This window comes from Rattus norvegicus, chromosome 1, assembly GCF_036323735.1.
Source record: "Rattus norvegicus strain BN/NHsdMcwi chromosome 1, GRCr8, whole genome shotgun sequence".
Classification (NCBI taxonomy): Eukaryota; Metazoa; Chordata; class Mammalia; order Rodentia; family Muridae; genus Rattus; species Rattus norvegicus.
Genome location: NC_086019.1, coordinates 215,347,602 through 215,375,101, shown reverse-complemented (window position 1 = coordinate 215,375,101; position 27,500 = coordinate 215,347,602). Strand labels below are relative to the sequence as shown.

General features: G+C 47.2%; 1 protein-coding gene and 2 pseudogenes across 4 annotated transcripts in view; 2 read left to right on the top strand and 1 right to left on the bottom strand.

The window, feature by feature from the left end:
- The window catches only part of Ahnak (AHNAK nucleoprotein), an 88,722-nt gene that overhangs the window by 24,909 nt on the left and 36,313 nt on the right, over positions 1 to 27,500 (bottom strand). For 3 of the 4 annotated variants that reach the window (XR_005492950.2, XM_017588769.3, NM_001398672.1), the window contains exon 5: positions 16,343 to 16,442. Coding sequence is in view for 3 of the 4 variants with exons in the window: in XM_017588769.3 (XP_017444258.1) it covers positions 16,343 to 16,442 (100 nt within the window). In the remaining variant the exon portion in view is untranslated. Of the gene's footprint in view, positions 1 to 16,134; positions 16,443 to 27,500 lie in introns of those variants that run through there. The other variant, XM_063278638.1, reaches the window with a different exon arrangement.
- LOC120100111 (U4 spliceosomal RNA) lies at positions 1,698 to 1,774 on the top strand (annotated as a pseudogene).
- Rpl7a-ps8 (ribosomal protein L7a, pseudogene 8) lies at positions 2,757 to 4,024 on the top strand (annotated as a pseudogene).

Genomic DNA, 27,500 nt, shown 5'->3' with positions numbered 1-27,500 from the left:
CTCCATGTCTGTGTCAGTCCATCTGTTGATTAGAGCCTATAGCTCCAGGCTGGCTTGGCTCTCATGCTAGGCCCATTTCAACCTCTCAGATGTTAGGATTATGGACAGGAGCCCATGCCATCTGACTGTGGATGTGATGTGACTAGCTGCCTCAGTGTCCTGGATCCATGACTTCTCCATCATCACTGTGCCAAAATAAGCTCTTCCTTCCCGCCATCCTTTACCAGGAATTTGCCACAGCAGTGAGCAAAGTGGATACAGCCCTTTTAAAATACTTCCTCTGTAGGCTTTCCCTGCACATTCTGACCCCACTCATCTAGGCCAGCTTCCCACACTATCCTCCTATTGCCCCCTAGGGTCCCTGTTCTCTAGGCCCCTCCACTTTGGTTGTTCCAAGTGGCTCTCACCTACTGCCCTCCCTGGGTACCACAAACCCCATCCATCTCTAGGTTCTTCATTATCCCATCCTGTGAACCACCATTCACAATATCTCTCCACTTTGAACTCCACCATCCTCTAAATAATAATTTACCAACCCAACTGCCTCTAAGTAATAACTACCAGATACTGGCCACCTTCCCCTCCCCCACCCAGTCAGGGCCCCTCTGTGGCTGTTGGCCTGCCTCCTGCTGCCTGCTCTGACTCACACCAGCCCTCACCAACCGCATGAATTTAACCCTCCCTTGATGCCTATGCCAGGACCACACTTCCTCTCCCTCTCTTCCCACCCGCTACCATAATTTCTCAAAGAATGATCGAGACTCTGGCATGAGGATGACCAGAAGCCCTTGTTTAAACTACTCGGACAGTGAAATAAACCAGACACAAAGGCAAACTCTGTGAATTTACCTTCTGAGGTTACTCAAATAGTTAGCTATGTAGGGATAGAATGGTGGTTGCAGGGGCTCAGGCAGGGGGACTGAGAAGGCAGTGTTCAAAAGGGATGTTCAAGGGGTCCAAGTTTTAACAGGAAAGGGGGAAAAGATTCTAGAGATGGATGATGGTGACAGAAAACGTGAGCCTATTTAAACCAGAGCACTGCACACTTAATGGTTAAAGTGTGTGTGTGTGTGTGTGTGTGTGTGTGTGTGTGTGTGTGTGTGTGTGTGTGTGTGTGTGCTCACTTGGTAGAATGCATGAGACCCTGAATTTGATCCCCAGGGCCAAACACTCATGATGGCACATGCTTATAGCCTCAGTACTCAGTGGGAAGTAGACCAGGAGATTCTGATGTTCAAGGTCATCCTAGCTACCAAGGTGAGACCAGCCGGGTCTGTATGAGACCATGTCACAAGAGAGGTACTAAAATTGTTAAGTACATTCTACTTCAATTCTTTAAAGCCATGGGGAATCAGAACCTTGGGAGTGGGGCGCGACGCCGTATTTTTCATAAGCTCCCTGGTAGTTTTTATGCATCACATGTGCAAGAACGACTTATTCCTTGTGTCGTTTTCTGAACAGGGAACCTGTAACCCCCCAACTTAGCCACACAGTGAGGTCTAGGACGACCTGGAATAAATGAGGCTAAGTGAAACTAAGTGAACTGTGGTTTTAGTCAGTTACTAAATCCTCTAGGCTTTACTTTCCTTATCTATAAGATGGACACAGCACCCTCTTCTCAGGGCTCTTCTGAGAGTGGCATCAGATACAGAGCATGCCTGCTGGGGTCCTCAAAGTGAGCTTGAAAGCCAGGTGTGAGCTTTGTGCAGTGGCAGTATCGTAGCCAATGAGGTTTATCCGAGGCACGACTATTGCTAATTGAAAACTTTGAAAGCCAGGTGTGGAGGAAGACGACTTGAATCCCAGGACTTAGGAGGCAGAGGCAGGCAGATCTCTGTGAGTTTGAGGCCATCCTGGTCTACGTAGAGTTCTAGGCCAGCCAGGGCTACATAGAGAGGCCTGTCTCAAGAAAAGAAAAAGGTGAGTTTGAGGGGCTGAAATGGCTCAGTAAACAAAAAGTGTTGAGGGGTTGGGGATTTAGCTCAGTGGTAGAGCGCTTGCCTAGCAAGCGCAAGGCCCTGAGTTCGGTCCCCAGCTCCGAAAAAAAGAAAAAAGAAAAAAAAAAGTGCTGATGACCTGAGCTTGATTTCCAGAACCTAAGGTAGAAGGAACAGACAAGTTCCCCTCTTACCTCTACATGCCTGCTGTGCCGTGCCTGCACCCTTACTCACACATGCCACATGCTCTTTACACATACACATATGTATTCTTCACACATGTGCACACACATGCGCATACACGCACCAATGATAATAATTAATTAATTATCGCTTTTTAAGACATGGTTTTTCTGTGTCACCCTGGCTGTGCTGGAACTCACTCCATAGGCCAGGCTGACCTGAGACCCACCTGCCTCTGCCTCCAAGTGCTGGGACTAAAGGCATGCGCTATCACCACCCAGCTGAATAATTATTTTTTTTTAAAAAAGATGCCTCTTTTAAAGAAAAAAGTAAATGTGTCATCTGGTCAGTCCATGAACACTTACTGAACACAGAGCTCTGACAGGAACTGTCCCAGTGTCCCAGGTGCTCACAGACAGCAGGGTGTCCTCTCTCCTGTTCTGCCAGATAGAACACCTGGCCACAGGTAAGGAAGCTCCTCATCTTACAGGCTGAGATTGCAGTCTGGTTAAACGGGGTGAGGGGGAAATCCCGTCAAACACAGTACAGGAGGGTTGCATGAGCCTTGTAAAGAGAGTCTCTGAAAACTTAAAATTGAGGAACCCTTCTTCTTTCTCTCTTCTCTAGCCAAGCAAGATGCCCAAAGGAAAGAAGGTCAAGGGGAAGAAGGTGGCCCCAGCCTCCCGCCATGGTCAAGAAACAGGAAGCCAAAAAGGTGGTAAATCCTTTGTTTGAGAAGAGGCCTAAGAACTTCGGCACTGGGAGGGACATCCAGCCCAAAAGAGATCTCACATGCTTCGTCAAATGGCCCCGCTACATCAGGCTGCAGCGGCAAAGGCAAAGAGCCATCCTCTATAAACAACTCAAAGTACCTCCTGCCATCAACCAGTTCACCCAGGCCCTGGACGGGCAAACAGGGACTCAGCTGCTTAAGCTCACCCACAAGTACAGGCCAGAGACAAAGCAGGAGAAGAAGCAAAGGCTGCTGGCCCGGGCTGAGAAGAAAGCTACTGGCAACGGGAATGTCCCAACTAAGAGACCACCTGTCCTCTGAGCAGGGGTCAATACAATCACCACCTTGGTGGAGAACAAGGAGGCTCAGCTGGTGGTGATTGCCCATGATGTAGACCCCATTGAGCTGGTGGTTTTCCTGCCTGCCCTGTGTCGAAAGATGGGGGTGCCCTACTGCATCATCAAGGGAAAGGCCAGGCTGGGGCGGCCTGGTCCACAGGAAGATGTGCACCACTGTTGCCTTGACACAGGTTAACTCAGAAGACAAGGGTGCTCTGGCTAAGCTGGTGGAAGCTATTAGGACCAATTATATGATGAGATCCGACACCACTTGGGAGGCAACATCCTGGGTCCTAAGTCTGTGGCTCGCATTGCCAAGCTGGAAAAGGCAAAGGCTAAAGAACTCACCACTAAACTGGGTTAAATGTACACTAAGTTTTCTGTACATAAATATAATTACAAAATTTAAAAAAAAAAATTGAGGAATCTCTTATCAAACCCAGGGTCAAGACTTATCGGAGCTGGCAATGGCTGTGCCAAGACCTGAATAGTTAGTTACTAGGTATTCCTGGCCAAAGAGCAACTTAAAAAATAAAAAAGCCCAGAGACTTTGACATATTTGAGACCAAGGTTGGTACGTGCTGGAAAATGTACACTGGGAAACCTGTTTTTTTCACTTGGGGATGGAAAGTGAGTACTCTGAATCCAGGAGGCCTTCATAAATCAGGAGTCATGGGGCTGGAGAGATGGCTCACAGGTTCAGAGCACTGACTGCTCTTCCAGAGGCCCAGAGTTCAATTCCCAGCCACCACATGGTGGCTCACAACCATCTGTAATGAGATCTGGTGCCCACTTCTGACATTCAGATATATATGCAGAACACTGTGTATAAAATAAACAAAGAGATCTTTAAAAAATTATAAGGGTACCAATCAGAATGGGTCAGAGTGCATTTTAAAATAAAATCAAATAAAATAAATCAACGGCCACACAGGAAGCCATCTCAGTCACCCCTCCTGGAAGGAATTCCTCTCCAGAGACACTGTTATCTTAAGAGGAGAGAGTCTGTGGCTCCTTATCTCCTCATCCACCCTTCTCTCCCCGAGTGACTTCTTGTCTGCTGAGCCTGGAGGCCTGCAAGGGTGGGCTGAGCCCCTGTGTTCTGCTCACAGTAAGAGCAGGCCCTTCCTCCCCTGCTAGCTGCTACTACTTACCCCCAACAAGACCCAGGACATGTGCTAATCTGTTCTCTCTCTCACCCACACACTTCAGAGGACGCAGTCGAAAACTCATCTTGGGCTACAGTGTAGCTTAGTGGTAAAATGTTGGCCTAATACATGCAAGGCCTTAAGTTTAAGCTCCACATCTAACACACAGAGAGAGACAGACAGAGAGAGAAGGAGAGAGACAGAGAGACAAAGAGAAACTAAGGTATGGGAGTTAAAATGAGGAAGGGAAGGAGGAGGGAAAGAAAGTAAAACAAAAAAAGAGAAGAAAAAGAAAATGGCTTTTTTTATTTAATATTTCTGTATTTGTTTATCTGTGTGTTTATGCACATATTGCTATAAAAACCACAGCACAGCTGGCCTTGTTGGCTCATGCCTGTAATCTTAGGCAGGACGATCTGGAGTTCAAGGACAGCCTGGCTTATGTAATAGGACTTTGTCACCAAAAAAATAATAAAATAGAAAAAAATCACGCTAAAATGATTCCTCCTGTGACTGTTGGTCCACAAATACTTCTCTCACATTGACACAGTTAAAGATCACAGAATGTCTGCCTCATTCAGCACTCACTAGAATAAATGCACAATTTTTAAGGGCTTTATTTTTTCTCTCTCAAGAGTTCCACCACTTGTAATACTTTGGGGTCTACAAGTGGTGAATGTGCTAAGAAATTACCTAAACATTTTTGTCAGGACAACATTTTTGTCTCTCGTACAAGGAAGGTTGGAAGGTTGCCAAGCTGCTCAGAACTCTTTTATTAAGATGTTTCTCTAAGAGCCTGTCACCAGGCAGAGGGGAACTGCCTGGACAAGGAGCAGACCTCTATTCTGTGACCTAGTGCCTCCCATTCTTCCACTGGGTGTGAATCCCCAAAACTGTCTTTCCAGAACCGACGAGGAAATTGGGTGATGAGGTCTTGGGTGTAATGCTGCCCCTTTGCCTACTGCGCCATGAAGCTATTCTCGGAAGCAGTCCAAAGTGGCTCCAGGGAATATGGGTAACTCAACCTCCTTTGGACTTCAGTGAAGAGCTTGGCTGATTCCAAGGAGCTGGAATGTAGGGGAGAGGCAGATAAGGTGCCAGGTGCTCCTTCTGGCTTGATGCTGCCAGGTTTGTAGGAGGGCATTCCCTCCTCCAGCCTCCCATCACCAATCCTGAGCAGGCGAACAGCAGGCAAGTCCAGCAAACCACACCCCGACCCTGCTCCCCACCAAGGAGGTCAGTACTCACAGCCTAGGCTTGCCGGGGAAAGCAGGCTAGCCCTAGCAACAACAGTCCTGGATGGGGACAGCCTCTGTCAATCTTACCTCTCCTCCTGTCAAAGCCCACCTGTAGGTGATAGTTTCAAGGTGGGAGAAGATGTAACTTGAAGACTAGATGAAATCACTTGTCCTGACAGAGTTCATTCCACATACATCAGTGCAGAGGCTTGTCAGGCAAATTTGGGATTAGCAAAGAAGGGCCTAGCCCTCTGCAAATGGGCCTGAACTCTAAAGCCCTGACCTTTGTCCTCAAATAGGGCCTTTTTTCCTGAGCTCTGCTATGCAAGGAATTCTGTTGCAATGTAAAAACCAAAAACTCTCTCCCCACCCCCCCACCCCACCCCGATCTGCTGCTCTCTGATCCTACTGAGTCAGATATGCACAATGTGGAGAAAGGCCTAGGCCTGGACATGGCCCCCTGAAAAGAAACGCCAGTGACTGAAGACCTCCTCCACCTTCCCCCAAAGCCTTTTAGTCCCATATTGAAGAATCCATGCCTGAGGTGATGTGAACTACATAGGAAACCAGCAGCTGGCACTAAACTGAGCGGAAGAAAGGTCACTCCGGCTCCTCCTCCCTTTCCCTCTGCAACATCCCCAGTGCTGCCTTCTTACCCTCACTCTTCCTACCCTGTGACCTACACTGCACCCCCAAACCTACAGGGAGTCACTTACAAAACCCTTCAAAGATCATGTCCTTCCTCGAATCAAATTAAGCCCTCTGCCTACATGTTAAAGCTTCTCTTTTTTTCTTTTTTAACTGAGAGAGAGAGAGAGAGAGAGAGAGAGAGAGAGAGAGAGAGAGAGAGAGAGAGGTTGTATGGGAGTGGGAGTGTGCCACCGCTTGTGTGTGGAAGCCAGAGGACAACTTAGTGAAGTTCGTTTTCTCCTTTCCACTTTTATACACCCTTCGCCTCTGGGTATCCAACTCCGGTTGTCAGGCCTGTGTGTCAAGTGCTTTCACCCACAAAGACAACTTGCTAATCCTGGTTTGGTTTTTTTCCTTCTGAAACAGAGTTTCACATTATAGTTCAAGATGGCCGGCACTCACTGCACAGCTGTGCCCGCCACTTTTGTGTCAACTTGACCCAAGCTAGCATCCTCAGAGAGGAGGGAGCCTCAATTGGGAAAATGCCTCCATTGGGTCAGGATATAAGCAAGTCTATAAAGCAAGCCTTAATTAGAGATTGATGGGACAGGACTTAGTCCACTGTGGGTGGAGCCATCACTGGACTGGTGATCCTAAGTCTATTAGAAAGCCATGGGGAGCAAGCCAGTAAACAGCACTCCTCCATCAGCTCCTGCCTTGTTTGAGTTCCTGTCCTGACTTCCTTCAAGGATAAACCCTTTCCTCCATGAGCTGTTTTTGGACCTAGTGTTTCATTACAGCAAAAGAAACTTTAAGATAATAGTCCAAACTAACCTCAAACTCACAGCAATCCTCTTGCCTCAATCCTTCAAGTGCTGGGATTACAGATGTGAGTTACCACACTGAGTAAGTGATTTTTCAAGACTGAGTCTCTCTACATAGACCTGGCTGTCCTGGAACTCACTATATAGACCAGACCAGCCTTGAACCAACAGCAGTCCTCCTGCTTCAGCCTTTCAAGTGCTAGGATTACAGAGTACATTACCATGCCCCAAAGCAAGATCTTTTCGTGCTATGTCCTTACTCTCCTGCCTTGCCATTTTCCCCACCACTCTCCAGCTCATGCTCTTTTCAAGGCGAGGTGACTTTTTTATTCCTTATTGAATCTGACTCTATCCGTAGGCCATCATTCAGATTGTCCCCTATCCCTGTGAACAGAAATATTCCTCATTCTGAATGTGTGGAATGCAAAATAGATCTGCTCCTTCCTGGTTGCATTTAACCCCTAAGAGATTTAGAGGAAAGATTGGGGCAAACTGTCCAGAACATACAGACATACTATGTCCTAAGACTCATCCTCCTGTGTAGTTGAACGCCTCAAAGACATTTAGAAATACCATGATTTCCACACCAAGAAACACTGCCTGGTTGGGCAGTGGTGGTCAATGTCTTTAATCCCAGAACTCAGGAGACAGAGGCAGATGGATCTCTGAGTTTGAGGCCAGCCTGGTCTACTGAGTGAGTTCCAGGACAGCCTGTAAGTAATACAGGAATACACAGAGAAACAAGGAGGAGGGGGAGGAGGAGGGGGGAGGGGGAGGAGGGGTAGGAGGGGAAGAGGAAGAGGGGGAGGGGAAGAGGAAGGGGGAGGAGACGTCTCCATCAGAGCTGGAGACTTCAGCTAACATCTGCTCCTTCTAAAAGTCATCTGCACCCAAATTTCAGGAGACCTCAAAAGCCCAGAACCACAAAAGCCCAGAACCACAGGGCTACCAGTTGACAAGAACAAGCCCAGTGAGAGGTTATCAGAACTTCTGGTTTGCCAGAAGAACGCTGCAGGCTCCTGAATCAATCCATTCACAGCTCAGGACCACCCAGGAGTCAGGGGTGGTCAACCTCATCAGGCCTCTGTTACTGTTTCAAATCAAGAGCGACTGGTAACCAAGACAGCTAAGTAATCAACCAGCCCTGAAATTCTGCCTCCATCAGAGAGATCTGCATGGTATGTTTGATACAACATCAGGTCAAGGAAAACAGCTCAGAAAGATGAGATTTAAAAACGGCTGCCAGGGCTCACAATCATCTGTAACTCCAGAGTCAGGGGATCCACATCCCTCTTCAGGTCTCCAACTGGTACCCAGCATGCTTGCATGCAGGCAAAACAACCATACATATAAAAAATTTAAAAATAAATAAAACAAGAAAGGGAGGAAGGAAGGAAGGAAGGAAGGAAGGAAGGAAGGAAGGAAGGAAGGAAGGAGTTGATGGGTTGATGGGCGGGGTTCACTGCCCTGAGCTCCACCCTTAGCATCAAAGGAGGGAGAGTGGGAGGAAGAGGAGGCTCAGTGTAGCTATTTATATCATGATGAATTCACCACTAGACCCCATCTGGCTGGTTGGTGACAAAGCCAAGGATGAATGGAGAAAGGTATTCAACTCTGTGTTCAGGTCCCAGCCCTGACACTTAAGGGCAAGTTGCACAACCACGTGAGCCTCCGATGGTTTAGCCATTCCATAAGGCCGATAACGCCCCCTGCATTCATTTTTGATGAAAGCACTTTTTTCCATAGCACCTGAAAGGAAGGAAGCACTCAGCTCATTTCTCCGTCCCGCCAGTGTTGACTGGATGCCCACTAAGTGACAGGTGCTGTTCTCAGAGGGCCAGAAGCAGTTTTCAACAACAACCAACGTCTCTTTATGGAGCTGATTCTCAAAGGAAACAAAGGGAATGGTATAATCAACATTAAATAAAAGCCATGTTTTCTCAAATACATCTAAAAGAAAAATGTGAAGGAAAAAAGAAGCAAGTAAATGAGATTCGAAGTGTGATACTTATGTCGCCTCCCTAGAAAAGGCCAGCAGAGGAGAGAGCCTTGAGTTCAGACAGCAGGATATGCAGAGTGTGGTCATTCTTAATACTCACTAGCAATGCTCTGGGTATTTTCTGTGTCCAAATGGGCTTTTTAAAGTGTCATGACACTTCTTTATTAGTGTGCAGGAGTAGTACACGCATTTCACAGCATGTATGTAGAGGTCAGAGGACAACTTACAGGAATCCATTTTCTCTTTCCACCATGCAGGTCCTGGGGATTGAACTTGAGTCATCAGCCTTGGCAGCACCCACCTTTACCCACTGAGCCATCTCAATGGCCCCCTCCATTCCTTTTTTTAAAGCAAGATCTCACTGTGTATCCCTGGCAGCCCTGAAACTTGATATTTAAAGCAGACTGGCCTCTTAGTCCTTACTCCGTCTGCCTCTGCCTCCAGATTAAAGGTGTGCTCTACCACATGGGCTGGCACACACACACACACACACACACACACACACACACACACACACTTTTTTTTTTTTTTTTAGTATTTTGAGACATGTTTTTCCTATGAAGATCTGACTGTCTTAGAACTCTCACTCTGTAGACCAGGCTGGCCTTGAACTCAGAAATCTGACTGTTTCTGCCTCCCAAGTGCTGGGATTAAAGGCATGCACCACCACTGTCCGGCTCATTCACCCTTTTTAGACAGCGTCTCACACTGTAGTTTAGGCTGGTCTCGAATTCATTACACACCCTCCACTGACCTAAAACTTGCAGTGAACTACTGCTTCAGCATCCGATGGGCATTAAGACTCAATATAGCTCACCAAATGGAATAGCCCATGGAAGAGAATATCAAGAGTCTCCGTCTTGTTCTTTACAGATTACGAAAGCTATGACAGGAAATAAAAAAATAAAACCATCATAAAGGTTACATTCCAGTGAAGGGGAAGGAAGTTAACACATTTAGGTATTTGTGTGTAGCAGAGAACACTGACTAAATGGAGAAAATGGAATTAGTAAAAGCCACAGGTGGTAGTCACTGCGGTGGTTCCTGCCTGAATTCCCAGTACTCTAGAGGCTGAGGCGGGAGTACTGAAGTGAGTTCAAGGTCAGCCTGGACTACACAGAGAGCTACATAGTAAGGAAGGGAGGAGAGGGATGGAGAGAAGGGAGAGGTTGGAAAGAAGGATGAAAGGTATGTTAGAGGTCTCTCTGGTGAGGTGACGTTTACCAAGAGAAGAATTTGTCACTCCAGGCATAGTTCACAGCAAGGAATTTGATTGTCAAATCAAAGAACAGCCAAGGATCAGGGGATGGAGAGCAGGAGCCAGATGCCATAGACGTCTTAGATTAGCCCTTGAGCTCTGTTTCACAGTGAGATGGAAAGCCACAGAGTGTTATAGGTGGTAATGACCTCTTCTGAGATATTTCGACTAAGCTGGCCTGGTTGACTAATGTTTTAAAGGAGTCAACCTTGTTGCTATGGGATTAAAAAGACCAGGGGTCCAAGGCACAGAAAGAGGGACCAGTTAGTAAACAGAAGCCATAATGCAGGTGAGAGTTGGTAGCTCGATCATGGCTGCCGTGGTAGTCACAGACAAGTGACTTTAGTATACGGGTGGAAGCCGGAATGGAGGAATTGCTAATGGCCTATCGTATGTAAAAGATGGGCTCAGAACCTGCTTATCTGAACAAGCAGACATTTGTAAAGATAAAATCTGTGAGCCACCTCAGTAGAGGGAGTGGGAGAGGTAGAAAGAACGTTAGCAAGTGGCCAAACGTTCACCTGATACAAGCTAGGGACCTTCTCAAGAAGGTCCATTCCTGGATACGTGCCAAAGAGAAGTAGAAACAGGGCCAGGACGGCTCAGCCAGTGAAAACGATCGCAGCTGAGCCTGACAGTCTGAACTCAGTCCTCCAGATCTTCACAGTGGAAGACAAGAACCAAAAGCCGTTCTCCAGGGTCCACGGGCACATTGCAGCACACGCAGTCAAACATTGTCTGGAGACAGGGACTCAGACACGAAGTCCTGGATGGCCTGGAACTTGCTCTGTAGACCAGATGCTGAAGAAGTCTTAGATCATTGAGCCATGTTCCACAGTGAGATGGAGACCCACAGAAAGATTCACATAAATCCATCTGCCTCTGCCTCCTGAGTCCCGAGACTACAGGTGCGCACAGCCATGCCCATCGGGAAATGTAATTATTGACCGAGGGAGATATTTCCTCAGCAGTGCTCATAGTATAACTATTCGAAAAAGGTAAAATGGCATCCTAAATGTCCATCAACAGATGAACGGGTAAATGTGGCATATACGTGAGATAAACTACTAATAATATTGAACAGTTGATTATATTCTGACACGTGCTGAAGCATTCAGAACATTACTACAAGTGAGTAACCCAGACCCCAAAGGACAGATGTTTTAGAGACCCTTGTTATGAGTCACTTGGAATCATGGGATTCACAGAGTCACACCAAGGAAGGCAGTTTCCAGGAGCCGGGTAGTGGGAATAGGGAGTTGGTGTTTAATGACTACAGAGTTTGAACTGAGGAAGATGGCAAGAGTTCTGGAGATAGTGTATGGTGAGGCTCCCATAAACACAGAAAGACACTTAATGTCCCTGAAGTGAACATCGCAAAAGGGTAAAGCCAGGGGTTGGGGAGATGGCTCAGAGGTTAAGAGCATTAGCTGTTCTTCCAGAGAACCCAGGTCCAATTCCCAGAACCTGCAAGGCAGCTCATAGCTGTGTACAACTCTTCTGGCCTCCAAGGGCACCAGGCATGTATCTAGTGCATGTAGTAGGTGTACATGTGAGCACAATTCTCTCTCTCCTCTCTCTTTCTCCCCTCCTCTTTCCTCTCTCTCAAATAAAATAAATAGACTTGTAGGAGGAGGGGGAGGGGGGTTGGGGATTTAGCTCAGTGGTAGAGCGCTTGCCTAGGAAGCGCAAGGCCCTGGGTTCGGTCCCCAGCTCCGAAAAAAAAAAAAAAAAAAAAAAAAAAAAGGAGGAGGGGGAGGAGGAGGAAGAAGAGGAGAGGAGGAGAGGAGGAGGAAGAAGAGTTAAGGCAGACCTAGTATCACAGGCCTGCAACTGGTCTGCACTCCACCTACCTGGGAGGTTAAGGATTCAAAGCTGCTACAGAATGATTTCATATTAGTTGAAGCTTATCTCAAAGTAAAACATTAAAATAGGACTTGATTGCTGGTGATACAGACCAGTTGGTAAAGTGCTTGCCCAGCATGCATAGAGCCTTGGAGTCGATGCCTACGATGAATATGCCAGGTGTGATGATTCATGCTATAATCCCAGAATTCGTAAGGGGGAAATCAGAGGATCAGGAGTTCAAGGCCATCCTTGCAAATTCAGCAAGTTTGAGGCCAGCCTCAAGGTCATCCTCTGCTACATATTGAGATCAACACAGCCTGAATCCCAAGAGAACTTGTGAAAAAAGAAAAAGAAGGTAAGAAGAAAAAGGAAAAGGAAAGGAACCAGGTGGTGGCGGCACGTGCCTTTAATCACCAGCACTTGGTAGGCAGAGGCAAGGGGATTTGTGTGAGTTCAAGGCCAGCCTGGTCTACAGAGTGAGTTCCAGGAAAATAAAAAAGGAAGAAAGAAAGGGAAGGAAGACAAGGTAAGAAAAAGAAAAGAGATTTTATATATATATATATATATATATATATATATATATATGTATATATATATATATATATAATATTTTTTTCAATAGTAGGGTACTTGCCTAGCAATTTAAAGTCCTGGGTTGAATTGCTCTTATTGGGGACAAAAAGGTTAAAATGACACTTTAAAAATGTTATTTTAAAACTTACCAAGTTCGAGCGTGAGTATGACTCAGGAACTGAAATATACAATGAACTGGGTGTGGCAGCACTTGCCTGTCTGTAATCCTAGTACTCACGGGGTGGAGGCAGGAGGATCACAAGTTCCAAGCTAACATGAGCTACTCAGGAAGACCCCCGCCTCCATTTAAAAATAAACAGACAGAAAGAAAAAGCAAACAGATTATAGCCTGCCCAGGTTATGGCACTGAAACAGAACTAGAGCCCAGCAGCTTCAGGGCTGCTCCACTGCCCTTGAAGCAGGGCAGCTAGGTCTGCAGCAGCACGGCTGTGGCTGCGTGAGCTGCAGGTTGAATGTCCACACTCCAGCATCTCACCCTCAGAACGACCATTAGTCTTAAAGCCACAGACTGACCAGGCAGAGGATTGCAAGGCTCTCAAGGCAGCTCTACGTGAAAGCAGTTCTCGGGACTGACTTGCTGCTCTTTCACCAACATGACTGACCACCGCTGACCAGCAGCAAGCTCTGTTGTATGCAAACTGGTTTTCAGATCCCAGAGAAAGGCCAAAATCTTCTTGTGATCTGCTGGCCAATGGCAGAGCTAGGTCAGCCCAGTTTCTGGAATCCAAAGAAAGTGCTGTTTGCACAGATATCCGGACTCCATGTCCAAAAGAGAGATCTCACAGAAGCTGTTTTCTTCCTTTGTTTGAGGGCCTGAGTGCATGCACGCGTGCATGTGTGTTTAAGACAGTGTTGGTCTATGTCCAAGGCTTGCCTTGGAACTGGCTTTGTAACTCAGATGGGCCTTGATCTCACAGCCTTCCCTTCACCTAATGAGCACCAGCAAGCCTGGCTCCTCAGAGCTACTCTCTTTATTTGGTTATTGTTCATTTGAGTTTTGTTTTTGAGATAAGATCTCTATAGATCGCCTAGGCTAGGAAGTAAGCTTCTTGCTATATAAATAAACCAGGATAACCTAGAACTGGCAACAGTCCTTCCTCTGCCCCCCCCCCATTCCTGGGATTCTAATCATAAATCACCATGCCCAGCACAAGTCAGTTTCTAAGTTTCATGTGCAGAGACCCTACGTTCTAAGGAAGCGTTCACAGTCCAGGGAGAAAGGCATTCCTTTACTTCAATCCAAGGAACACAGGGCTGGTAAGATAGGCCAGAGGAAAAAGGTGATTGCCTCTAATATTCGACTTATGACCTGACTTTGATCCCGGAGTCTCACATAGTAGCAGGAGAGAACTAACTCACGCTCGTCCAGTATTTGGGTTATTTGAGGAAAGAGATCTGATCCCAAACCCCTTTAAATTTCAAGACATTTAAACAACGATGAAATAAATTGAAAAAGGAAACAAGCACCTTGTTGGGGTGGCAAATACCACAAGCAGCCAAACTAGTTCCCAAGAGCAAGAGAGCACTGTCTACCAGGAGTGCCCAGAAGCCAGCCAACAGCTTTTGCCATCTTCCACCCATTTCATCCGCTGAGCGTCCTTTGCTCTCCACGCCCCCTGCCTCATGTCGTCTGGTGGAAGCCCAGCAGTGTGGGAGCTGGTGTAATCTACCCATGAATCCTGGGAAACAGAGTCTTTGACACTCAGGTGGACCTGAATTTGAAGGAGAGAGCATCAAAAACTCAGTCAGAGCCATAGACTGGTAGGAAAGCCTGAAATCCTAACCACTGGGGAGGCTGAGGCAGGAGGATTAAAAGTTCCAGGCCAGTCAGAACAACTTAATTAGATGCTGTCTCAAAAGAAAAAAATAAAAATAAAAAGAGGGTTGGGGTTGCAGATCCGTAGCAGAGGGCTTATTCATGTGCCCAAGACCCTACATTCAACCCCCAGTACTGCTAAAATTAAAAATAAATAAATAAGCAAAATAACAGTAAGGCAGGGCATTGGAAGGATCACGAGGACCAGATTTGTGTCCCAGCATTATAGCTTGGGGACCTGCAAACACTCCAGCATGGCTGGAATGGAGGATGTCCTGTGGGAATAAAGGAGCACAAAGATAGAAACTGGATCACAAGCCACCTTGTGCGCTAAGAACATGAACTTTATCCTGACAGTCAGGAGCCACTGGAGAACTCGAGAAATAAACTAACATGATTTGATTGTGCGTGTGTTTGTTTTAAACCAACGCTCTTTGAACCTGCTCTAGTAGAGAAGAAAAATATCTAAGACAGGAAGGCAGGAGGTGACTGCAGTCAGCAAAGAAAACCTCAGCTATCAGAGATATCAAGGATGTGGGCAACCTGTGTGGTCACCAGAAATTAGCAGAGAAATTGGGTGGGGTGTCGGGGGCGGGGTAAGAGCAGGAAGAGGTGGAGTCCAGTGCTGGGCACCTCAGAAGTGCTTGGAAGTGTATGGGCTTGGGATTCAGGGGGCCCCTAAGGTTAACCCAGAGAGCCCAGAATGAGGGAGGGAAGAACCTTAAGGTAAACCCACCAATCCATGGATGAATTGTGCCATTTGTGAGCTTATGGGAAAAGAAGAGGACTTACATGTCCTCTGTAAGTGATATGGCCACTTCTGTCTTGTGGTGGTGGTGGTGGTGGTGGTGGTTGTTTGGTTTTGTTTTTGGACGCGTTCTATCTATTTAACCTTGGTTGGCCCAAAACTCATTCTGTAGACCAGGCTGGACTTCAACTTACAGAGATCTACCTGCCTCTGCCTCCAAATCCTGGGATTGAATGTGTGTTGCACCTAGCTCGGTCCCCACTATGGTCTTAAAGACACGGCAGTTGTAATTATTCACAGAAGAGACCCTCACAAGAGAGGGCCTATCAGCATCCCCCTCGCAGCAGTAGATAAGAACCACTCTCTGTGCTCTTCAGTCCTGCACACGGTCTTCAGAGATGCTCGACTGAGATGGAAGGGTAACAAAGCGTTGGGCGCAGTGATGCATATCTGTAGACCTTGCACTTGGGAAGATAAGGCAGGAAGACCTCAGGGTTGGTACTGGCCTCGCTTACGTTGTGAGTCTAGAGACGGTTTGGAGTACAAAGGAAGACCTTGTAGCAAGAATAACAAAAACAAAACCATGGGGGCCGGAGAGATGGCTCAGTTAAGAGAATTTGCCACTCCTGCTGAGCACCGGAGTTCAGTTTTCAGCACCCACAGTGGGCCACTCACAACTAACTGAAATGCTAGCTCAGGGGCACCTAAGCCTCTTGCCTATGACCTCTACCAGCCCCTGTGCTCAAATGCACACACACACACACACACACACACACACACACACACACACATACACACACACAGGCATAACTGAAAATACAAAAATATCTTTTAAAGAGGTGGGAGAGAAGGTTTTTAATTTCTGGGTCCTGGAATCCCCAGAGCAGGACTGGGTGCTGGCATCTTGAACCATCTCCTCCAGGATGGACGTCTACGGACCAGGAAGTCAGTGCACCTGCTGGTGCTTTTCCGAGCCTCATCTCTGCACATACTCCTTCACTTTGATAACGAAGGCTGTCATTTTTTCAGTCCCCGCCACTTCTCTCACCTGCATCTGGGGTGGAGCCTGACGCTGCCCCAGTTTTGTTGATAGCTTCCTTGTGTTTATTCTGGTCATTACCGTCCAGGGATGAAGGTCGTGCTGTGCTCTAATGATAAGGATAAAGATGATTATAGAGTCACTCCACACCGTCTCATGGATTAACGTTTCTCAAATGTATACTGTGGGTATGGACAAAAACAACAGAGAAGCCACCTTTCCCAAACGACCTCCAAACCTCCCAGCCTCTCCCTACCCCAAGCCTGGAAGCCCGGGCTGTAGAGGAGACAGCAGAGGACCCTGCACTCACAGCCATCCTTCTGTGAAAGCCACATAAAGCCCTTATATATTTCCCATAAAGAGGTACTGTCTCTGGTTCATCAATCACCAGATCCAGTCCTCAAAGGCTTCACAGGGGCAAACGAGAGAAACAAGCTGTACTTCAACATTATGAACAGCCTACAAGGAAAGAGGAGTTTTTAATTGGACGAGCAAACCGGTCAGTTATTGTCCATGAAACACCCTTTTCTCTCAGGCCAGCACTGTTAAATGTCATGGGGCAGAACACACAAGCAGGAGGCTGCACTCCTCAAGGAGATCCTGAAGACTCACGAAGTAGCCCTCCAATCCAAGGGTCACCTCCATCCTGGATGGAGGAATCCTATCAGAAAGGAGAGCCCACATTGCCTTGAGATTTCCCGGCCATAGCCAGAATCCATCAGACAGCAATATAGAAACCAATTTACAGAAACCTTAGTGGCGGCAGCTTCTACAGGCTGCTCCTTCCCTGTCGTTCTAGCAAATTATTTTAGAGATTTTTTTAGTTGTGTCTGGTCTGTGTAAGTACATGCACATGTGTAGAGGTGCGAGTCTATGCACACTCAAGGAGGCCTGGAGATGGTGCTGGGTGTCCTTCTTTCTCACTCTCTGCCTTCTACTTGGGAGGCAGGATCTCCTGAACCTGCATTTTCTCAGCTCTCCTGGAAGCCACTGGAAGTGTAGTTTGGATTATTCTGTTGCCCTTCTGTTGCTTTTTATTATAATAATTAGAAAAGAAGCAAAAACCAAAAGTGCTGGGATTGCAGGCATTTGCAGGGATACCTGGCTTGTTACCTAAGGTTGGAACTCTGGTCCTCAGGATTGGAGAGCAAGCACTCTTGACCACTGAGGCATCTCTCCAGTCCCTTACCCTAGGAAATTTCTCTTGCTGGGCCCTGTAGTGCACATCAGCCATCTAAGCACTCAGGATAGTAAAGGTAGGAGTTCAAGGTCATCATTGGCTAAACATTCAGTTTCAGGCCAGTCTGAGCTGTGTAAAACTGTGTCTCAAAAAAAGTGGGGGCTGGAGAATACTTGTTCTTTCTGAGGCTCTGGGTTCTGTTCACAGTACATACACAGTGCTTTACAACATCTGTGACTTCAGTTCCCGGGGAACCAGTCCCTTTTCTGACTTCCTTGGGCACCATTCATGCATATAGTGCACATACATACATGCAGGCACTGTGCAAACACAGACAATAGAAAGAAATAAATCTTGTTTTAAAATGGCATGAAACTTCTAAGGCTCTAAAAAAAAATGCACATAGGGAGGGGCAACAGTGGGCCATGACTTTAAGCACTCAGGAGGCAGAGGCAGGAAGACCTCTGAGTATGAGGCCAGCCTGGTCTACAGAGCAAGGTACAGGACAGCCAGGGCTACACAAAGAAACCCTGTCTCAAAATAAACAATCAAAAAAGCTGCACTGTCCCATCACTGATTCCTCATTAGCACACATTTCCAAAATTTCTGATAGATTAATCAGATATGAAATAGTTTTCAAAAAACAATCACAGCTTTCCCAGAGTTTGGTTGAGTAAGTGTTCGATTGCTATTTCTTTTCTTTCAATTTGTTGTTTCCAGCTATGAAATGAATCTTAGAATAAGTCCAAATAACCACAGAAGAAAGGAATGCTTTTCCTTGTTGGCAACAATGATCAAATAATAAGGCAAACACATTAGCACGGACCATGTGCCAAGCAAGGCCATAGTTTTCATTCACGTGTTAACTCCTTCCAGCTCTGGAGACAAGCTGTGTGATCATGTCAGCTCACAGCCATCTGTAATTCCAGTCCAGGGGATTCAACAGCCTCTCCTGACCTCCTCCCGCTTTGTGTGCATGTGGTCTATATACATACACTTAGCCACATACACATAAAATAAATGATTTTTAAACGTGCAGACTGGTGGATAGACTGCTCAGTGGTTGCTGCACAAGCATGAGGACCTGAATCCAGATCCCCAGAAACCCACATAAATGCAAGGTAGGCATGGTAGCCTGTGTGTGACTCCAGTCTCAGAAGGCAATGACAGGGAATCTGGCTAACGAGACTAACCATGTCAGCAAGCACTGGGCTTGCTGGAGAGACCCTGATTTAATGAATAAAGGAGAAGAACAATCACTCACACACACACACACACACACACACACACACACACACACACAAATGGAAAAAGGAAAAAAAAAACTAACTGACTGAGTTTCCAGGCAGGGGTGTGGTAGCGCACGATTGCAATCTTGGACTCAGGAGGTGGGGGCAGGAAGATCAGGAGTTTAAAAAAGCTTTAGCTACACAAGGTCTTGTCTCAAAAAGAAAAAGAAAATGTGGAGTTTCTATTTCAGGGGGGTTCCTGATGTCATTACTGGGGTAGGGGGACATGTCTAGAAGAGCTAGCTGGGGAGATAAAGCATGTCTGAAGGCAAGATTATACAAAAGTGCGTTCTGGTCGTCTCTTGGTGGCCATACAAATTGGAAGAGATGGGAGGGCCTTAAGGCCTTAACACACGTGTGGCATCAGGCTGGCTTCTCATTAATGGGTCTCCAGGTCTGCTGCAAGCAGTTGTTCAAGCTGAAGAATCTTCAACCCCTGCTCTTTTGCCACTCCCCAGCCTTCAGGAGGGGCTGACAGTGAGTGGCAAACCTCTAGTCTGGTTTAGGAATATCTCGTGAGAATGCCCGTCCTGCATGAGACCACCTACAATGAGGTGACCAAGGGGGACGAGAGGCAATAAATAGATATAAGAAGGGAGGTGAGTGGAACAAGTCAGAGAGAGGAGTTCATACAGATGCCAACTGTACTCCACTTTGGCTGAGCATCTCCCTCCATATGCCATCCGGTCCCAGGATGAGGCCCACCCAGTCCCGGCAGTGCAGAGAATCTGTGTGGCAAAGCCTGTTGGTCCCCAGGCCCTTGCTTCTGACCATCCCCTCTCTCACTAGGCCATCTAGCTTTACTACCTATCTAAACAAACAGAACTGTACTGGGATAGGCAGAGGTCTGCACAGGGGCCTGGTAGGAACTGAGTTTGTGGCTTACCCAAAACATTAAGCATGGTTTAATTGAAGCTGTTCTGTTTAAAGGGAGAAGATTAAGGGAATTATGTATCCCAGACCACTGCATTCACAGAGAGATGGCAAAGACAGTCACAGAAACAAAAGATAAATGACTCAGTGCTGGTGAAATTGCAGATATCCCCTGACAAGCCGGTAAAGGAGATATTTCTGGCTAGGGCAGCCTATCCCGAGGCCCTCAAATTGCACTTCACAGGACTTGGTTGCCTCACCCAAGCCTGGCCTAGCCAGCTTCCTTGAGTGTGGGTTCACACAGGTACTGCAACGCTGGGGTAATCTGATTGGCCTGGAGATTCATGGTTGCTAGGGAAGACAGTTTCATTAATTATCTGAATCAGGTTTGAACCTGTTCCTCTTATTCCTACGTGCATGTCCTTGAATAGCCCTGGGGTGAGACACAGCCAATCTGATTGCTCCCATGATTTGCAAAACTCAGGTGGGTTTTAAGCTGCTAAACCTGGTTGACCATAAGGACTATCAAAGAATTACCATAAAGTCATTTTGTTTCCCCTTAGAGGTAAAAGAATCAGTGGTGAGATTCATGATTTCCACTGCCCTAGTGAATAATCTTTTTATCTCTGTTTTAGCCAGCAGAAGCTTGATCTCTGTGGAAGAGGAACCCACAGAAGAAATCCAATGAGGCTAACGGAGCTGGTGAGGAACAGGAATTGCTAACCCTGCATAAATCCACTAACAAGTCACTTCTTAAAGAAATGGTTTCTTGTATCCCCCGTTGGCACTGAATTCTCTATGCAGCCGAGAATGGCTTGAATTACTGAGCCTCCTGCCTCTACCCCTCAGGTGCTAAGATTACAGGCACGTACGTGCCACCATGCCCAATTCAGATAGTGCAATTCGATCAATCAGACCCAGCATATCAGGCATGGTAGGCATTCACTCTACCAATGAAGCTACGTCTGCAACCCTCAAAACTGCTTTCTAGAAGGACTTTGTTTCAACCTGAAAAACATACACATATGCCCAGGACATCACAGATATTTTTCTGCATTCATGTGCCAGTATGTGACAGCCAAATGCCTCCTAGCAAAAGGGCTTTGTCTCATTCTGTGTGGTCTGCACTGGCAACCTGGCCACTGTCCTGTGTCTGGCAGGCTTAAACAGAACAGGAGGGCAGGCAGGGGGATTGGGACAATCAGAGGAAACGATGACTCCCCACATTCGGGCCGATTTTTTGGGAGTCAAAACACTCTGGAGAAAAGAAGAGAGGGAGGGAAAGAAGGAGGAAGAGAAGAAGGGCAAATAAAAGTGTTTTTTAATATTTTAGTAAAATAAAACCTGAGGCTGGGGAGATGGCTCAGCGGGCAACAGTGCATGAGATGCTGAGATGAAACCCCCAGCACTTGTGTAAAAATCTGGGTGTCAACACTTACCTGTAACCCTGCACTGTCAGGGGCAGAGATAGGATGGCTAGGGCTTGACTGGCAGCCCGGTACAGCTCCATGTTCAGCAAGGGACCATCTCAAGGGTATACAGCAAAGGGTGATAGAGCAGGACACAAGATACCCTCTCTGCTGGCCTCCATATACGCCACACCTCACCAATATATGTTTGTATACATGACACATTCATAAACTATTCATGCGAGTGCACGCGCACGCGCGTGCGCACGCGCGCACGCACGTGCACACACACACATACACACACACACACACATACACACTTTATTTTGGAGGGTTGTCTTAGTATTTCTATTACTGCAACGAAACACCATGACCAAAAAGCAGGCTGGGAGGAAAGAGTTTATTTGGCTTACACTTCCATATCACTGTTCATCATTGAAGGAAGTCAGGACAGGAACTCAAACAGGGAAGGAACCTGGAGGCAGGAGCTGGTTCGAGGCCATGGGGTGCTGCTTACTGTCTTGCTCTCATGGCTCGGCTTGCTCAGCCTTTCTTATAGAACCCAGGGCCACCAGCCCAGGGATGGCACCACCCACAATGGCCTGGGCCCTCCCCACGTTGATCACTAGTTAAGAAAATGCCTAACAGCTGGGTCTCATGAAGGCTTTTCTCAACTGAGGCTCCTTCCTCTCCGATTGTGTCTACCTATCACTTGTGTGAAATTGACACACAAAACCAGCCAGTACAGATGGGTTGTTATGTTTTACATAGTTTTTTTGACGAATGTGGGTTTTTTACCTGCATGCCTGGAGCCCTCTGAGGCCAAAAGAAAGCATCAGGTCCCCTGGCATTACAGATGGCCGTGAACCACCATGTGGGTTCTGGGGACTGAACCTGGGTTCTCATTCTCTCTCTCTCTCTCTCTCTCTCTCTCTCTCTCTCTCTCTCTCTCTCTCTCTCTCTCTCTCTCTCTCTCCAGCCCCTATTCTATTTGGAGACAAGGTTGCTTCATTGCTCAGCTGGTCTTAAACTCTTGGGCTCGAGTGATCTTCCTATCTTAGCCTTCCTATAGGAGGCACCACCGATCCACACCACCAGTCTAGCTTTTTTGGGTAGGGAGAGGGAGTTGAATTAAGGTCTCACTATGTAGCTCTAGCTTTCCTAGAACTTATGATGTATACAAGACTGACCTCAAACTCAGAGATCTGCCTGCCTCTGCCTCGTCAGTGCTGGAATTAAAGGCGTGAGCCACCATCCTGGCTCTCTCTCTCTTTTTTATATATATATATTTTAATAAAAATGAAAACAACTGAAGGGCGGCATAATAGTTGTAGCCACGCTTCACTGACTGAGCCATGAATAACATGCCAGATGCCTGCCTCTTGTTTGGGACCTCACTGACAGAAAACTCTCCCACTCACCCTTCTCCCACAGCAGCTACCAGCAGCCACCATTCTCAGGTTTTAAGATCTTCACTTTCTGTGTCAGGCTCCCACCTGACCTCCTGTCGACCCATGTATCCTTCTGAAAGCTGGGATGGTGCAGACCTGAGGAGTGTCACCGACAGTCTGCAGACCGTGCATTCCTGACTGCAGCTGAATTCACACTTTAACAGTTCAAGGGAAGCAGCTGGCCTGCAGAAACCTCGACCATAACTCAGAGAAGAAGAATAAAAAACAAAACAAAAACAGCTCTGGTGTTCGGTGTTCGCTTTCTGTTTGCTTGTATTTGTTCTCATCCCTGACTTTAGGAAAAAGCCTCTGAGACTCCCAGCAAGGGATAGAAGGAAAACAGGTGTCCCTGCTGCTGATGGGAAGTGTATGCAGCGATAAGATAGCGGCGGTGGCTCACAGAGTTTCTGCCATGTGCTGGGTGCCACATGCCAGGTGCTGGCGTTATGCCAGAGATACAATAATAAGAAGGAACACAGGGCTGGAGAGATGGCTCAGTGGTTAAGAGCACCGACTGCTCTTCCAGAGGTCCTGAGTTCAAATCCCAGCAACCACATGGTGGCTCACAACCATCCGTAATGGGATCTGATGTCCCCTTCTGGTGTGTCTGAAGACAGTTACAGTGTACTCATATACAAAATAAATAAATAAATCTTTAAAAAAAAAAAGAAGGAACACAGCATCCCTCCCTCACAGGATCAACAATCTAATGGGGAAGAGAGACCGACAAGCCATCAGTCGCTGTTATCCGAACATAAGTAGCACTAAACCCAGGAAACTAGAGGAATGAGAGCACAGAAGAGGGCTGGAGAGGTGGCTCAGTGGTTAAGAGCACTGGCTGCTCTTCCAGAGGTCCTGAGTTCAATTCCCAGCAACCACATGGTGGCTCACAGCCATCTGTAATGGGATCTGATGCCCTCTTCTGGTGTCTGAAGAATTGTACTCACATACATAAAGTAGATAAATAAATAAACCTTTTAAAAAGGGCTGGAGAGATGGCTCAGCGGTTAAGAGCACCCTACTGCTCTTTCAGAGGTCCTGAGTTCAATTCCCAGCAACCACATGGTGGCTCACAGCCATCTGTAAAGAGATCCGATGCCCTCTTCTGGTGTATCTGAAGACAGCTACAGTGTACTTATATATAATAAATGAATAAATCTTTAAAAGAGAGAGAGAGAGAGAGAGAGAGAGAGAGAGAGAGAGAGAGAGAGAGAGAGCACAGAAGAATCGGGAAAGAGAAAGGAGTCAGGGCACACTGAAACCCAAGGGCAAGAAAAGAGAGGGCTGCATCCAAGCCAGAGGGCTGCTGGGAAAAGCTGAATGTGGCTGGCAAGGCCAATCAGAAAACTCTCGGAAACTGACAATCACTGAAGTAAACAGTAGAGGGGGGGCCTGGGAGTCAAGGTTCCCTGGGTATGGTTAGGTATGGACAAACTGGGTTACCTCCACACGCTTCCCTCTCTGTGTGAACCAACAGTCAGGCTGGCCCACCACAGCATTCTCATCCAGTTTTTTGTTTTGTTTTGTTTTGTTTTCTGTCTTGGTTTTTGAGACAGGGTATCCAGGGTAGCTCTGGCTGTCTTGGAACTTGCTGTTTGGATCAGGCGGCCCTCAAACTCTCAGAGATCAACTGACCTCTGCCTCCCAATTCAATGCCCTGGGATTAAAGGTATGTGTCACCCTACCCCACAAAGATTGTTTTTAAGTGGGTATGTGTGTATCTGTGTGAGTTCACAGATGACACCACACGAGTTCAGATACCCAAGGAGGCCAGAAGAGAGGGTCCGCTCCCCTGGAGCTGGAGTTGCAAATGGATGTCAGCTACCCAACATGGGGGTTGGGAATCAAACTTTGGTCCTCTCCCAAGGAACAGGAGTCACTCTCAACCACTGAGCCATCTTTCCAGCCAGCCCACCTGCATCCAACTTTTAAATCTTTCTAACAAATATTAAGCAAGTGCTAGTAAATACACTCCAAATTCAACCCATTGTCAGGGCACAGTGAATAAAAGACAAGTCACAACCCCCATGTTTTTTCCTGTACTCATTCCTGTGACCAACAAAACTTATCAAAGGTTTCCCATGATTATGTAACAAGAACATGACAAGCGACACAGGATCCAACCATTTCCCCTCTGGAAACAACGAAGGGGAGGGAGTGTCTGCAGAACATGCAGTACAGGGCTTTGTACCTGGGACACTGGCAAGGGTTGGAATGGCCATCCAGGGGCAAGAGCCTGGCTAATCCAAAGCACTTATTTCCTTCTGATAATCAGTAATCTGTAATTTCCCACTTCTGGGGGTAGTAATTACTCCAAACAAAGAACAGTAACCAAAAACAGTATTTAAAGGGAGTGGCTTTTCTCCCTCCAGAAGAGATCTGTGGCTCGATTAAAGAAAAAAACAAAAACCTTAGCTCAAAACTCGTCTATTAGATTCAACAGGAATAATACTTTGAAGGAAAATATGGTATGCAAACAGAAAAAAAAGTGAAAGCCTACCCACGCCAGACCCCCACCCCCTAGCCGGGCTCCACCCCCTACCAGGCTCCACCCCCTACCAGGCTCCACCCCCTACCAGGCTCCACCCCCTACTAGGGCCCCATCCCTTACAGGGCTCCACCTTCCGGCAGTGAATTTGCCCTACCTGACCCACCTTACTCCTACAGCTGAAATTCCTAGAATTTATTTTCTAGGAATTTAGACAATTCAAATCGGCTGCCTTTGCTCTCTCACCTGACATCCCTATCTGCCTGAAGGGCCCACTTGAAATTCAAGTGGTGAGCCAAACTCGCCGGCTTACAAATAGAAAATGCGCTGTCATTCTTCTCCCTTGACTTTTCACATTCCAGCCCTCCCCACTGCCTGCCTGCCTGCCAGAGCCAGGGGAACAGAGCCACGGCTGCCTGGCAGCTATGTACCCTGGGAGAGACTGCACACACAGGAAAAAACACACAGAGCAGGCTACACTGCATGGGTGAAAAAAATCAAAGCCTTCCACTTTGGGTGGACAGGAGTAGCGACCTTTAATCTAAAGAAAGCTCTTTCCTCGGTAGGGCAACCAGTGCCCATACTGCAGGCCAGTGTGACTACAGCTCAGTAATGAGGGCTGTCAGACTCCAGGAGATGGATGGACGGGCCTTAAATAGTCACCTATCAATGGGAGAATGACCTTGAACTTCAGAGTCTCCTGCCTCGACCTCCTGTGTTTTGGGGTTTCAGCCAGGTTTATGATAACGGCAAGCCCCGGACTTTATGCATGCTACATTCCCAGTCCACACACAAGTCTTATTTTTATTATAATTTGTGTGTATTTGTATGTGTGTGCATGTTTATGCATGTGCACATGTGTGCGGGTCCAAGTCTATGCCCATGAATGTGAAAGCCAGAGCCAAAGTCATTTATCTTTCTCTATCATTCTCTTCTTCTCTTCAGACCTTCTTCTCGAGATCTGGTCTTCACTTGACCTCAATCACCAATGGGCTAGACTGTCAGACCAGAGAGCTCTGGGAGTCCTCCATCCTCACCCCCCCCCCCCAATGATAGGGTTACAGACCAGAACACCATGCCCACCTTTTACCTCAATTCTGGACACCAGCACTCAAGTCCTCATGCATGAGCAGCAAGAGCTTAAATACCGAACCATCTCCCCAGCCCTCTATTAAATAGCAACATTCAAAAGTGCACACACCTAAGATGTTGTCACGTACAAGCTCATCTCTTCAGCAAAGTCTGGATGAAGGAGAGAGCTGGGGCTAATGCTGCATTTTAGAAATTAAGGTCCCACCAAGTAAGTCCTAGAGGCAACACATAGAGTGTGGACCACATACCACAGCTGCCAGCTGGTCTCTGCTGGTCTTTTTCTGTGATTGCCCAGTCTGTTTCAGCCCATTACTTCTCAGCGGTTGGACCTAAATAGATGAAAATCTGCCTAGGAACTGTGACAGAACTGGGATTAGTTCCAGGATTGGCCGGGTGGCTAAAAGGGGCTGCAGTTAACCCCCAAAGACTGGGCTCCCTTGTTCCCTGGGCACTAACAGCCGGGATTGGTGAATTGGGGGGGAGGGGAAGGGGCGGGGATGTCCAATCATTTGGTTTGGGGTCAGAGCAAAAATTTTGCCTCGATGTCACAGTGCTCTGATTTTCTTAGAGTACATTTATTTGGGGCATCCAGAAAGGCAGGGCTCAAGCCCTCCGAAGCCACCCTTTGGGGCTATGAACATGGTAAGGAATAAAGCCAACGTTTTGCACGTACTAGACCGTTGAGTCACACCCCAACCTCTCTTCCTTTTTTCTGGTCTTCCTCCTCCACACCCTTTACGTTTCTCTGGCTCATCCAAATCATCCTGGCTCTGACTAATCCACTTTTGCCAGGCTTCCCCTCGGATTTTGACTTGTTTCCTTGTAAACTCTGATCTGTGACTGAAGAGCTCTAAGTGTCCTGAGTTCTTACCCTCAGGCTTGGAACCAGTGGTGGGTGGAACTGCCCCATCCCACTCAGGGAGCGTGGAAATCATGGATCATACTGCAGGCTGTTGGCTGCTTCTCAAACTGGCGTCCAGCAGGCATGGCAGGTGAGAGGCACACGGGGAAACAGCACCCTTGGGAGCAAGTCTCTCCTACTCCTAATCCCTGTGTGGAAGCCCCTCACATTCCCAGGCCCTCCCTTCTAAGGAGTCTCAACCTCCTAGGTCTCAGATTGACCAGAGCAGTGTTTGCAGACAGTCAACCTGTCTACTCTCTAGGGACCCTGGGACCAGGGGGCGGGGCTAACTCTAACCTTCACTTCCGTTGTAGTTTATCTCATTTATTAGTATCACGGAAGAGTGAAGACTGGATTTGGCAAAAGACTGGGAATAGTATAAGGTAGGAAGTCCAAGGAAGAGACTGACAGCTGCCCAAGAGGGCAAGCCTGGACCAGGGTCTCACCGCTCTTGAGCCCACTGCCTCCTCTTGGAGGGGAAAAA